General features: G+C 37.4%; 1 protein-coding gene across 3 annotated transcripts in view; it reads right to left on the bottom strand.

The window, feature by feature from the left end:
* Positions 1–13,783, bottom strand: part of GPC6 (glypican 6) — a 1,314,810-nt gene that overhangs the window by 30,079 nt on the left and 1,270,948 nt on the right. For all 3 annotated transcript variants that reach the window (XM_069067329.1, XM_069067330.1, XM_069067331.1), the window contains one exon: positions 9,438–9,574. In XM_069067329.1, coding sequence (XP_068923430.1) covers positions 9,438–9,574 — 137 coding nt within the window. The remainder of the gene's footprint in view (positions 1–9,437; positions 9,575–13,783) is intronic.

The following is a 13,783-nucleotide window of genomic DNA, read 5'->3' as shown; positions in this document are numbered from 1 at the left end:
GAGAGGATGGAGGGAAATAGACAGTAATCATAATTGTCAACCAAATTTTACAGCAGATTTCTCTGATAAAAGCCCACTTATCAAATACATATAGAACTGAGTTAAATTTATAAGAATACAAGTCATTCCATCATTGAGAAATCGTCAGAGGATGTGAACAGGCAGTTTTCAGAAACTGAACATAATCATATTAAAAGTGATCTAAATCACTATTGATGAAAGAAATGTGAATTAAAACAATCTATCAGATTGGCAACATGACAGAAAAGGAAAATGACAAACATTGGAGGGTATACTGGAAAACTAAAGTACTGCTGATTGAGTTGTGAATCGATCCAACCATTTTGAAGAGTAATTTGAAACTATGCCCAAAGGCATATAAAACTATACACGTATCTTTTGATCCAGTGATACCACTACTAGGTCTGTATCCCAAAGAGATTTAACAAAGGAAATAGTCTTATATCGACAAAATAGTTATTGGAGTTCTTTTTGTGGTGGTGAAGAATTGGACATTGAGTGTATGCCTATCAGTTGAGGAATGGCTGAACAAGTTGTGGGACGTGACTGTAATGTAGTGCTTTAAAAAATGATGAGTAGGACGATTTCAGAAAAACCTGCAAAGACTTACATGAGCTGATTCAGAACGAAGTGAGCAGAACCAGAAAGTATACAAAGTAACAACAATATTATACTACAATCAACTATGAATAACTTAGCTTTTCTCAGCAATACGATGATCTAAGACAATTCTGAAGGACTTATTGTGAAAAATGCCATCCACCTCCAGAGAGAGAATTGACAGAGCTTGAATGCAGATTGAAGCATACTTTTTTACTTTCTTTTTTTCTTGCTCTGTTTTTCTTTACAACATGACTAATGTGGAAATGTGTTTTGTGTGACTGTGCATACATAATCTATATAAAATAACTTGCCTCCTCAATGAGAGGGGAAGGGAAGAAGGAAAGGAGAAAATTTGGAACTCAAACTTTGAAAAAATTAATGTAAAAATTCTTTTTACATGAAATTGGAAAAATAAAATATTAAAAATTCTCTTTAAAATATAGGTGATGGGGGCAGCTAGGTGGCGCAGTGAGTAAAGCACTGGCCCCGGAGTTGGGAGGACCCGAGTTCGGTTCTGGCCTCAGACACTTAACACCCACACAAAAAAACTAGCTGTTTAACCTTGGGCAAGTTACTTAACCCCAATTGCACTCCAAAAGGCAATATATATATGTGATGTTAGATTAAGAGGGGCAGCATCTTGAAAACCTGGAAAATGAACTCAAACTTTATTCAGAAGGCCACAGGGACCCAACAGAAATTTTTAAGCAGAGGTATGATATGTATGGAAGATTTGTTTGTCAGAAGCATAACTTATAATAATAATAATAATTCATGTTCATATAGTTGTTTGAGATTCATTGTTCCTTTCTTGATAACAACACTGTGAGGCAGGTAATGTGAATGTTATTATCTCCATTTTACAGATGAGGAAATTAAGGCTCAGAGAGTTTAAGTGACTTATCCAGGGTTGCATAGTTATTGATTGTGTCACAGCTAGGATTTGAACACAGGACCTCTGATTCCAAATTCAGTGAAGGTGATTTGTGTCACTTTTGAAAGATTGTCAATCCTTATCTTAGAAGGATGGCTCACCTTCCAAAGACTTGTTGGGTGTGGCAAATCCTTTATGGTTCAAGAGAGCTCTGAATATTTTTCAGTACTTTGGGATTTAGTTAGCAATTAAAACAGTAAGGATCTTAATTCTAATATACAAACTTAGTAAATAGTCACATCCCTTCACAGTTTTATTATCATAATTCATTATATGACTTATCTATATAGAACAAATTTAATGAAGCATGACCTAGTTTGTTGTTGTTTTTAGTTGCTAAATCCATAATTTATTTATTTTCCAGATTTTTCTATTTCTTCCAATTTAACAGCATTTACTTCCAGCCTAAGGGAGGTTGACTCTCGTAATGTCATTGTTTCAATAAATGGAAACATCATGGAGAAACTTGTAGAAAAAAAGTTAATTTTTGATTGGTCTAATGAATCTTGGTCTCAAGCTCACTCTTCAAGTACTTTTTTCCAAACAACATTTAAGAAAATACATAACAAAAGCTAAACTAACTTAGATTGTTGGCTGGCTTAGAGATGAGTGAACAAGGCAGAAAAGTAGAAGGTTGTTTTGTATCTTTCATAGTAATGGGTCTAGAAATTCTTGACTCAAGAAACCCTGTCTGTTTCTCCATGAAATTATTTTTGCCTTATTATGTGATGTGTATACTGATGGAAATCAGCCCTAAAAATGGTTTTCTTTTCAGTTCTTCTCATGGCCCCTTCCCTTTCAGGTTTTTTGAGTTCTGAACAAGTCTTTTTGTGATGAGGGGGAAAAAAGAAACCTCTTAAGGAAAATAGAGATAAGAGAACTTAAAATGGCCACATTCTCAAAAAGAACAGAGAAGCCTTTGGATGTGTAGAAAGATAAAGGCTTAACAAAATGCCACTATTACTTCACCCTTAAATGGACTGACAAAGAGTTCTAACCCTTATATGCTAACCATGTAAAAGTTTTATTTCCTTCTATGCTTATGCTTTCCTGCCTTAGATCTAATCATTCTTCCCTGACTTTCTTATAGACAACTCATTCCTGCCACTGGGCTGTAGAAAATACCTTTCCTTTAGATGATGAATGACTGAAAATGTACTCCTAAGGTCTCTAGGTTCACCCTGGGAACTTCAGAAGTCTCAGATTTGTAACATGCACCACAAGTCTTTAATTTTTTTCCTTTGGCCTTCTAGATTATTATTGATTTTTCCACCATTACTTACTAGCTTCCTTTCAATTCCCATTTGTCTGGGTTGAGTCAGAGTGTTGCATCGTCTTTCTCCCATTTTCTCTTAGGAAGTTATTTAGGTAAGTGAAAAATGGGAGTTACAGAACTGGCAATTCAAATCGCTTTTCTGTTGGTTGCTGAAAATGTACTCCCTCTGCCACTTTTTTTTGTGAGGAATATGATAGACAACTGAAGTTAATTCTAAGGAAATTCTTCCCTTTAGTTATTCTTTCACCCTCTGGTGGTGGGCCAGAGGTGAGACAGTCATCAATTGCATGAAAACTTCTTGTTCACCTGACCTTTGCTCATTGGAGGGCAGAAGTTGGTGTGGAATTTATCCACTACATTTGATGGCTATGTGGCCTCATTTCCCATGTCAGATTTCTTGCTTGAAATAAGACTTAAGCCAGATTTGTTCATTATTGGGACAACTTGTGACACATTACCTGTACTCACAGCCATCTCGAGGGAGGTATAAGGCCTGAAGTAAACTGTATTGAGTGTACTGACCTTGCTAAAGTATTTATTTAGGTGAAATCAGGTTAAAATTGCAGCCTTGAAGGGAGAGAAAGGGCTAAAAAGGACATATGAAGCTTGGGGCACATTTAAGGGGTAGAGAGAAGGAACAGTTCTTACTACTTTTTCTCAGAGACAGTGGAGTAAACAGGATTTATAAGTTAACTTATTTATGTAGAGGAAGCAGAGCATAGTGAATAGAAACCTAGACTTGTGGTCAGGGAAACCTGGGTTGGGATTTCACTTCTGATACATACTAAATTGTATGACTGTGGACAAGTCTCTCTTTTTTTTTTTTTTGGAGGGGGGGAGGCAGGGCATTTGGGGTTAAGTGATTTACTCAAGGTCACACAGCTAGTAAGTGTTAAGTATCCAAGGTCAAATTTGAACTCAAGTCCTCCTAACTTCAAGGCCAATGCTCTATTCACTGTGCCACCTAGCTGCCCCATGGACAAGTCTCTTAACCTCTTTGAGACTCAGTTTCTTCATCTATAAAATGAATATAATAACTGGTACCTACCTCACAGGATTGTTGTTAGGATCAAATCAGATAATATGTGCTTTGCAAACCTCAATGTCCTATGTAAATGCTAGATATTACTCTTATTAGTGTGTCTACTCTCTCTCTCTCTTTCTCGTTTTGACACCAGCGGGTAGAGCACTTACTATCTCTCTTGCCTCTTTGTGTCATCACCTAGTCACATGACATCTGATGCAACATAAGACACCCCCAAAACATAGTACATAGACCCCCCCCCCCCTATTTCAGGGACAACCACACCTATATTTTTCTTGACCACGCCTTAGCATACAAATGTGGAAGATGCAGACTGTACCTAATTAAAAAAAATATGTATTTTGCAAATTCTCTATTTACTATAACTATCTAGGTATGTATGTTTTGTTTCTTCTCAATAGACTGTAAACTACTTGAGGGAAGAGACTTTCTGTTTTTTGTCTTTGCATGAATGAATAAATAAATGAAAAAGCATTTACTACTATAAGTCAGGCACTATATGAAACACTGAGGCTATTCCTGTCTTCAAGTCTTTTACACTGGCTATCCCCTCATCTTTGGAATGCTATGCCCCTTTTCCCCTGTTTTCCTTTAAGACTTTGCTCAAATTCCACCTCAGGTAAGAGGTTTTTCCTTTTTCTTTTTTTAAAGTTAATTTTTTCTTTTTTTTTTTCAATTAAGAAGCATTTATTTTTTCTTTCTTGTCCTGACCCCCCAATTCAGGAAAAAAAAACTCTTGTTATAAATATTCACACAGTCCAACAAATTCCCACATTGGCTATGTCAAAAAAAATGTAGGTCTTATTTTGTATGTCCAGTCTATCATCTACCTGTCAGAAGCTGTGCAGCATTCTTTGTCATTGGTCCTCAGCAAAAATCATGATTGGTCATTTTATCGATCAGTTACCAAGTGTTTTAAAATTTCTTGTCTTTACAATGCTGTTGTTATGGTAGATATTGTCATCTTGTGTCCTACTCATTTCACTCTGCATCAGTTCATGTAAGCCTTTCCAGGTTTCTTTGAAACTTTCTTTTTTTTTTAAAACAAATTAATTAATTTATTTTTAATTTTCAACATTAACTTCCACAAGTTTAAAATTTTCTCTGTCTTCCTCTTGTACCCCTCCCCAAGACGGCATGCAATGTGATATAGGCTCTACATATACATTCTTACTAAACATATTTTTACATTAGTCATGTTGTATAGAAGAATTAGAATGTAAGGGAGGAATCATGGGAAAGAAAAAAACAAAACAAACAAAAAAAAGAAAGCAAATAGTATGCTTCAGCCTGCATTCAGACTCCATATTTCTTTGTCTGGATGTGGAAGGCATTTTCCATCATGAGTTTTTTGGAGTTGTTTTAGGTCCTTGCATTGCTGAGAAGAGTTAAGTCTATCAAAGTCAGTCATTGCACAATGTGGCTGTGATATCCTTTCCATTTCTTATTATACCATAGTATTCTATAACATTCATATAGCATAATTTGTTCAGCCCCAATTGATGAGCACAACTTTAGATACCAGTTCTTTCCTAACATAAAAAGAGCTAGTATAAGATATGATGTTAACATCTGTTAATATATGTGAACCTATGGTAATACATAAATATATTTATATATACACAAACAGAAACATATTATATATGTATGTATGTGTGTGTGCGTGTATATTAAAGTTCTTTGTATCGTGTATTTTATATTACTGCCTTGGGGCATTGTGATCCTTATTAGTGAGAGTTTACCACTTCTAGGCAAACCCCAGAGTCACAAGGATGCTATGTGGCCATCTTTATGTTTTGCTACCTTGCACCTCCCTCCAGCTATGTAGCATTCTAGTTCCCACTCTTGGACTTTTGTGATCCTTACTGGTGAGAGTTTATCATAGCTAGGTACCCTCAGGCATACCACAACATACTCTAGCCATCTACATATACTCTGGCCCACTCCTCTGCCTGGCTACTGGTATAATCCATCCTAGCCACTTTCCACTTCTTGTCTGGGAACAGTATTCAAATCAGCAATAATATTCCTGGGTGAGCTCTCTCTTTTCTCATTGTCTTCATCTCAAAACCTCTTGGCATCATCTCCTACTGGCACTTAGTAATGGCATCACTTGGTCAAAAGATGAAAGCAGTTTGGTGGTTTTTCTTACAGAATTATAACTTGGTTTTCCAGATCATTTGTACCCATCCATAGCTTCACCAAGAATATAGTAGTATACTAAATTCCTCTTTGACATTTACCATCTGTATATTTTATTATTTCTGGCAATTTGATAGATCATTTAAATTTGCATATCTTATTGTTATTAATACACAGGGGTAGGAAACCTGCTGTCTCAAGGTCACATGTGACCCTTTAGGTCCTCAAGTGTGGTATTTTAACTGAATCTAAACTTCACAGACCAAATCCTTTTATTAAGAGGATTATAAAAGGATTTGTTCTGTGAAGTTGGGATTCAGTTTCTTTGGTAGTTTGCATTTTCATTTTACAAACTCTTTCCAGCTCTGGTTTTCTTACAAAGAATGCTTGCAAGTCATCGATCCTGCTAAAAAGTAATTTTCCTATAGGATAATTTTGTAGGATATGTTATTGCTGGGTGCAAGTCACGTACATTTATTTCTTGTCCTATCATATCCTAGCTTTTACTTTAATTTTTATAGTGTTGATGAGTTGTACTACATAATTCAGATAGAAATTCCTTGGTATATGTGTTGTTTCCTCCTGGCTGCTTACAATATGTTCTCTTTGTCTTGGAAGCTTGATGACAATCTTACTGGATAAATTATATATAGGGTTCCTTTCTCTGACAGCCTAAGAATTCTGTTGGCCCCTGTTTTCAATGTTTACTGCCAATATCCTTTTATGATTTGTTGAAGTATGAGATATGGTTTGTTTCTTCATGTTTTTCCATGAGGCCAGATTCTGTGTTGCAAGTCACTTGTCTTTGTAGCAAACTTATCTCTTTTTCTAATTTTACCTCTTTTAACTTTGTTAAAAAATTATTATTTTATCATTACATTTTTGAATTCTGCCTTCTCCATTCTTCTTTTATGATAGCCACGGCTTTGTTAACATTTCCAAAGTTCTATTCTAAATCATTAATTTCCCTTTTCAGTTTTCATCACAAGTTTTAAATTTGTTCCTTATTTCTTCCTATACTGAATATAGGAATACAAAATCCATATAGAATATGAAATAATAATAATAATAATATAATTAGAATTTATTTAGTATGTCACAGTTTACAAAGCACTTTATATGTATTAACTTATCTGATCATCACAATGACCTTTTGGGATAATTGCTATTATTATCTGTGCTTTATAGATGAGGAAACAGGGGCTGATAGAAGCTAAGAGACTTAGCTTCTTAGATTACAGAGCTAGCTACTTGAGGCTCAATTTGAATTTAGGTATTCTGGATTACAAGTCAAGTACCCTGTCTACTATGTTATTTGTCTGTCAACAATTACATTTAATACATAATTAGTCATGTAATTTATATGTGCATATATGCTTGTATATTACATGGCATATGCATATATGTTTATATACATAGGTATTTCTATAGAGACACATACATTTATAGATACCTAAATAGATTTCTATAGTAATATATTATATATGTATATATAATATAGCAGGGGTATGCTGGTAAATGTTTAACAACTGGCTCTCCAAAAACATATAACCCACTCTTACATTTAATCTGTATTATTAACATTTTATCTATCACCTTCTTAAGCTAGACAACAGAATGACTCAAGTCATGATTTGTAGTGTTTTTAGATTTCTAAGGCAATGTATACATGGAAAATTTAACAATCAGCTCTCATCAGCTGGTACAAGCTGGCTCCAGCATCTGCCCTGTTAGGCATACTTTAGATAAAAGAATCTAATAAATATTTCTCTGAAATGGATGTGTTAGATTAAATGAAATATCAACCAGGTTTCCTGTATCTCTACCATTTTATTTTATTTTTTATTTCCTCCTGAGTCTTTCTTATTCATTTATCAAATGCAGCACAGTTTTTGAAATATTTTGGTATTTTCCTCAAATAAGAACTTGCACATGTTCTAAAACCCAGGAATACAGTGCACAACACATCCCTAAGTTTACCAAAGGCTGCTAGGTAAACACAGATGGGCAACTGTAGCAGCCGGAGAAATTAACATCTTTATTCATTAAGCCATCTGGAAATCCAGTTGCACTTTCTTTCTGAACAGTCATTAAGAAAAGACACCTAAGAAGCTGTTAATGCATTGTCAGATTTGCTGACCTCAGTCTCCAAAGGTCTGCTTGATAACAGGTAGGTAGTTAGCTAAACAATTACAGGGTGTTTTAGGGAGACATGCCAATAACATTTGGTGTTGCCTAGTCTACAACACTTAAGATGAGGGCTTAATATAGAAGGTTTCAAGATTTAGGGAACCTGAGAAGATCCCAGTTGTCTCCACAGTTGTCTGGTTTTCACTTTACTAAGCTCTTCCTCATAATGTTTACAAGATCATTAACACAGGAGACTGGAAAAACGCAACTCAGCAACATAAGAAAAAAGTCTTAATGAGGACCTGAGTCTCCCTCTTCCCGAATCCCTCCCACTCTTCAACTAATCTCTTGCAGCTGCTTCTGAAGTCAACTTTGGCCTCCTTTTCTCGTCCCCCTTGGACCACATCTGCTCCACACACCTGCAGCTAGCCCATCAAAGTCTCAGAACAGCCTCCCCTCCTAACTTCTCCACCTGCTGACAAATCCTACCCACCTCCCAACTCTTACTGAGCCCATCCTACCATCTGCTCAACCCACCTGCAGTCCTACCCGCCAAGTGACCAGCCTAGACAATACCCTTATCGACTTGCCCTACTTGCCAGCTCTTAAGCTCTTGTACCAATACGTTGTTCCACTAAATGAAGAACCATCCAAACATTTCAATAGCTGAACTGAGCAAACCCTTGTCAAATAGTTTCTGTGGCATTAAGAATTGCATAAAGTAGATAAAAATCAAAGCCTGCTATCAGGTGATTCCAACAGGCTTTCACAGGGAACAGTGGCTGTCAGAATACTGTGCCTGTGATGTCTCCTGCTCATTGACATTACACCCCCAATGAACAACTCAGTTATCTTGCAAAGGGAAAAAAATTAAAGTTGAATTTTCATTTTCTCCTCCACTTGAGGATAAAAATATGACATGCAAATTTAACCAGGAATAAAAATAGTTTCCCCATCGAAGAGTCATTAAGAGGACATGAAGGGGCTTCTATGAGATCTCAGAATGTCTGTAATCTGTCATCTGTCATCGCCCATTCTCATCCTGAGATTTTTAACATTCAGAACAAGGATTCCAAGTTTAATGGCACCTTGAGACTAAGTGCTCCCAGGTCCCCATCAAGCCTGTCAATGCTAACAGCTGTCACTGAATGACACCTTGTTCTTCCACCCACTATTTCCTTTTCTGAAATGGCATTGTAAACAAGTCTCAGAAGCAGTGCCAGGTAAGCCTTCCAAGGCTGGATGGGAAATTCCCATGTTGGTGCTAATGGCAAAGTGGTCCTCACCTGGATTTGCTGTGCCCATTCCAACACTCTTCTTCATTTGACGTGCCAGCTGTCACTCTCTCATCCTTGCAGATGGTGTAGGGTAAAGCGGACCAGAACTTTTTGGACAATTTCAGCTTCTCCTTTATGTCTGTAACCTGATCAAGAGACCGAAAGAGGGGATTCAGTAAAAACGGTCTTGTCATAAATGCTTTTTCAGATTCTACATTGGAGCACAAAGCAGGTGAAGGTTAAAAGACTCTGGGGTATGACAAGTGACAATCCTTTACAAGTTCTATTAGACAGGCGATGTGCTTTTAGGTCTAATTATAGTGACAAGGGCCTCTTGTCTAGGATGCTTAATCTTCCTCTTGCTTTTAACAGAGAGTTCTCAGGTACTGTAATTGGTTTGTTGTATTTGTTAGGTTCCAACATCCTTTGCATTAAATGGTTATAAAGTAAGTAAATTGATTTCAGTTCTTTGCTCCTCTGGGATTCACCTTTCTCAAACAACCAGATCTATTCCTTAGAATTCACCTTCCTAGCAGTCTGGTAAATGCAGCTAGACAGTGTGTCCTGAGATAAGATGCCAGCTCCAATGGTCTACTTGTTCCTGCAAGAAATAAATATGGTAACTAATTCAGCTGTTGGCAGCCTCCCTTCCTCCTGAGTAGTTGATAGAATGGTGCAGCACACATTTGCACTGGGATCAGTGAAACAAATCCAGACTAGGATTCCTAGTACCAGAATGAGAAAAGAAATTGGAATGAAGTTCATGGCCCACTTGGAGGGCTAGAAAGGAGAGGCTCAGCACAGACGTCTCTGAAGACAACTTTCACCCAAACAAAAGGCTCTTTTGGCCAGGAGAAAAAAAGTCAAAACCTTTTGGTTCAATGGAAGCCTAGCTTGATGAATACACCGGCTAATGAAGCAGCAGGTTTTGTTTTACATTTAGTCTATAAGAAACCCAGGAAAAATCAATGGAAGTAGATGAAATGCACAATATGAGGGGAAACTACTGCTAATTACAGGCATTACATCTGAGATTGATATGGCCTTTGGGGAAATAGATGCATTTTCCCATTCACTATGGATAGGATGGGTTTTTAGGGAACTTTATGAATTACTTTTGAGGAAGGACAATGAGGTTGCCGATAGTACACTGAGAAATCAAGGGCCATTGTGTAATCTTAACACATCCTTCCCTGTTGTTCTCAGACAATGAATGACCCTTTGGGCTCTTTTCTGAACTTTGATTTGAAAGACTGTAGGATCATAGATCCAGAACTGGAAGTTACCTTAGGAGCTATTTAGCCAAACTCCTCATTTTACATATGGAGAAACTGAGGACGAAGAAGGCTAACTGAATGGCCCAAGGTCACATGGGTATGAGGGCTAGGATTTGAACATGGGTACTTCTGTTCCATGTGTCTCTTTTGAACATTCAATCACATGGAATGCTCCTTGGATTCTAAGGTGACTAGCCATACTTACTGGAAGAAACATCCAGGTTACAATAGCAGAAAGTCCCACATATATCGTCTTCTTCTTCTTTTTTTTTTTTGGTCAAATCTGTGATTTCACTGGTGTAGGGGATTCTGATGAGGAAACTCCCTCCCCCAATGCAGACAAATAATTGTTCTGCAATTCTTATTGCAGCTCTCTATCCTCTATACCCTCACATACCTCTTATGTATACTCTCTCTCTCTCTCTTTTTTTTTTTTTTAGCAATCGGGGTTAAGTAACTTGCTCAAGGTTACACGGCCAGTTATTTCTGGGTGTGGTGCTGAAGTTATTTCTGGGTGTGGTGCTGAGTGTCTGAGCCCGGGATTCGATCTCCAGGTCATCCCAACACTGGAGCCGGTGCTCCTACTCGCTGAGCCACCAGGCCTCCCCTTATGTATACTCTTAAAAAGCTATACAAATACCATCTGCTTAAGAGTGTGGAAAAAGGATAGACATAATGATATTACAGGGATTAATTTTAAAGGAGAAAATAGATGTCACTCTCAAACTGGAAAATACCTAGCTCCCACTGTGGTTATTGTGATCGAAGCAATTGTAAGCAGGAATTTTCAATGAAACCCCCATTCCTTTCCCCATAATATACATAAAATTGATAAACACCCTTCCTTTACACCCCCCAGTCAATCAATAGCTAGGTGAGAGAGGTCTATTGTTGTCTTTAGCCTTCCCATCGGTTAATATTGGACACTATATATAGTTCTCCTAAAGAAGGAATTTGTGGCTGTCTGAGATTGCTGCAAAAAATCCCTATTTTAATCAAAATGCAGCCTTACCTATTTCCAACCTCCCTTGTATGGTGCTCCCTTCTAAAGGAAAAGTGACCTCATAGACTACTTTCTGGGGGCAGTCAGACATTTCCCCTGTAAATACCAAGGGGAAGACTGGGCCTAGGTAATTAGGAACACTACCAGAGGAGGCAAACTCTAAATATATGCACCTTGAGTTTGAAAAGAAACTACTTGTCTTTGGGCCCATGACATCAGTTTGGGTCCATGTTGCTTTAAAGTACCATATCATAAGGATGAAATTTTTTCCTGTTTTTTTCTCTTGTGTTTATTTTCACCCATGCACCAAAGAATAAAGCAGAATGCAATGCCACTTCTTTAATCATGTCAAAGGTCTGTAATTTCAATTACTTATGCCCTCTCCCCACCAATGAAGATTCGTGACCCTGCTAAAGCTTACAAGATTTTCTCTTGGGTCTGCTGTAGGAGACAAATTCATCAGACTTTAGCCAACCTGTTGCTCATCCTGTTGAGACAGGACCATGAATGTCTATTATCCCAATGTTTGCAAAATATTAGCAGGTCATGGTGAGATGAGGCCAAGGTTATTGGTTTGTGACATTACTGGCCCAGCTCACTTCCCTTTATTCCATGATCAAAGTCTATATCCTTAACACTAGCTAGTCGTGTGGTCTTCCCAATACTCTGTCATAAAAGGGATTTTGTGACAGTTTGGGGATATATATTTCTGCAGATCTCTCCTCTACCATAGCTCTTGGGAAAATAAATCAGAGTTGACTATTGATGGTAGGTGGGTAGCAGCCTCTTTGTATATGAAGTATAGCACTTTAAAAAAAAGGATGGCGGAAGGTAACACACATTTATTAGGAGCCTACTATGTGCCAGGCACTGTGCTTTACAGACATTATCTCATTTGATAATAACACAGCATAATATACCAGGATTTCAACAGTATATTATTTCCTCTGTGCTGCCTTAGTCATGCTTGTACTCTGCATGGAAACAATGGGAAAATATATTGCCAGATTGTAATGACAGTGCAGATGGCAATAAAAAGTGGAAGAGATTAAGAACAGGAGATGAACATTTCTTTGACTCAGATGTTTGTCAGAAAGATTTTACCTCAGCCTTCAGTGTCTAGGGAATGGTTTAATCTCAACACCTGTTATATACTTTCCCAGTTTCTTCCTTTCTAAACAACATATACAACTCTAGTTTAATTATACACTCACGACCTTATTTTTTTCCTAAAAAGTCAAGCAAGAAGAGGAAACTCAATTGTATGGACTCATAAACAAACCTTTATTGTTGCTTGCCTCTTAGTACAAAATATGATGAAAAGAACATGTGAACCTTAAATCACTAAAAATCCAGACCTGAGGAAAAAACAATCCTGGAATCAAATTTAGCAACATTTGTTTCTATTTCTTTTTTCTGCTCCAAGATTGTTTCCCAAGATTCATTGTAATCCAGTTTTGAGATTGATCTATGACAGGTAAATACATTCGTAACAGGAACTGGTTTGTATGATCATTCACTGAATATTTCTGATGTATTTTCCCAGACTCAGGTGAGTCTTGATGAAGTGTAGTGGGAGTACCACGGCGATTTTGGAGCACACGTAGACATATTACTGGTTTAGGGCTGCTAAGTTCATGCTGAATGATTGCACAGCCTTTGAATTGACTATGGTTGCAGAGTTGGATGGGGGAGGGCAGGAGGCATTAAAAAGGCATTAGTCTCCATTGGTCTCTTTTTCTTGGTTTGACTTCTCTTTGGCTGACTTTTTCCTTCTATGTGACATTGAGGGAGAGATAATGTGGTAAGGTCAGAGATCTGGGGCTTTCTCTTATCTGAGGCTGACAAATGATCCTGTGAGTACAGGTCTCAGTTCTTCACCTGTCCCAGTATCTGCTCTTTTGTTTTAGGTGAAAGCAGCTGGAATCTACAACCTGTGAATTTTGAAAGGTCAAGAGAATAAGCCTTCCAGGAGTATGGGAAACTGAGAGTTTGGGAGTTGAGTACTCATCAGATTTTAGAACCAGTTCAGAATCAATGCCCCAAGGAGCAAGGAATGACTGAGGCTAGTAGTA

This window comes from Petaurus breviceps, unplaced genomic scaffold, assembly GCF_028583685.1.
Source record: "Petaurus breviceps papuanus isolate PSGF00001 unplaced genomic scaffold, PetGlider_PUasm1.0 90743, whole genome shotgun sequence".
NCBI lineage: Eukaryota > Metazoa > Chordata > Mammalia > Diprotodontia > Petauridae > Petaurus > Petaurus breviceps.
This window is presented reverse-complemented; position numbering and strand designations above follow the sequence as displayed.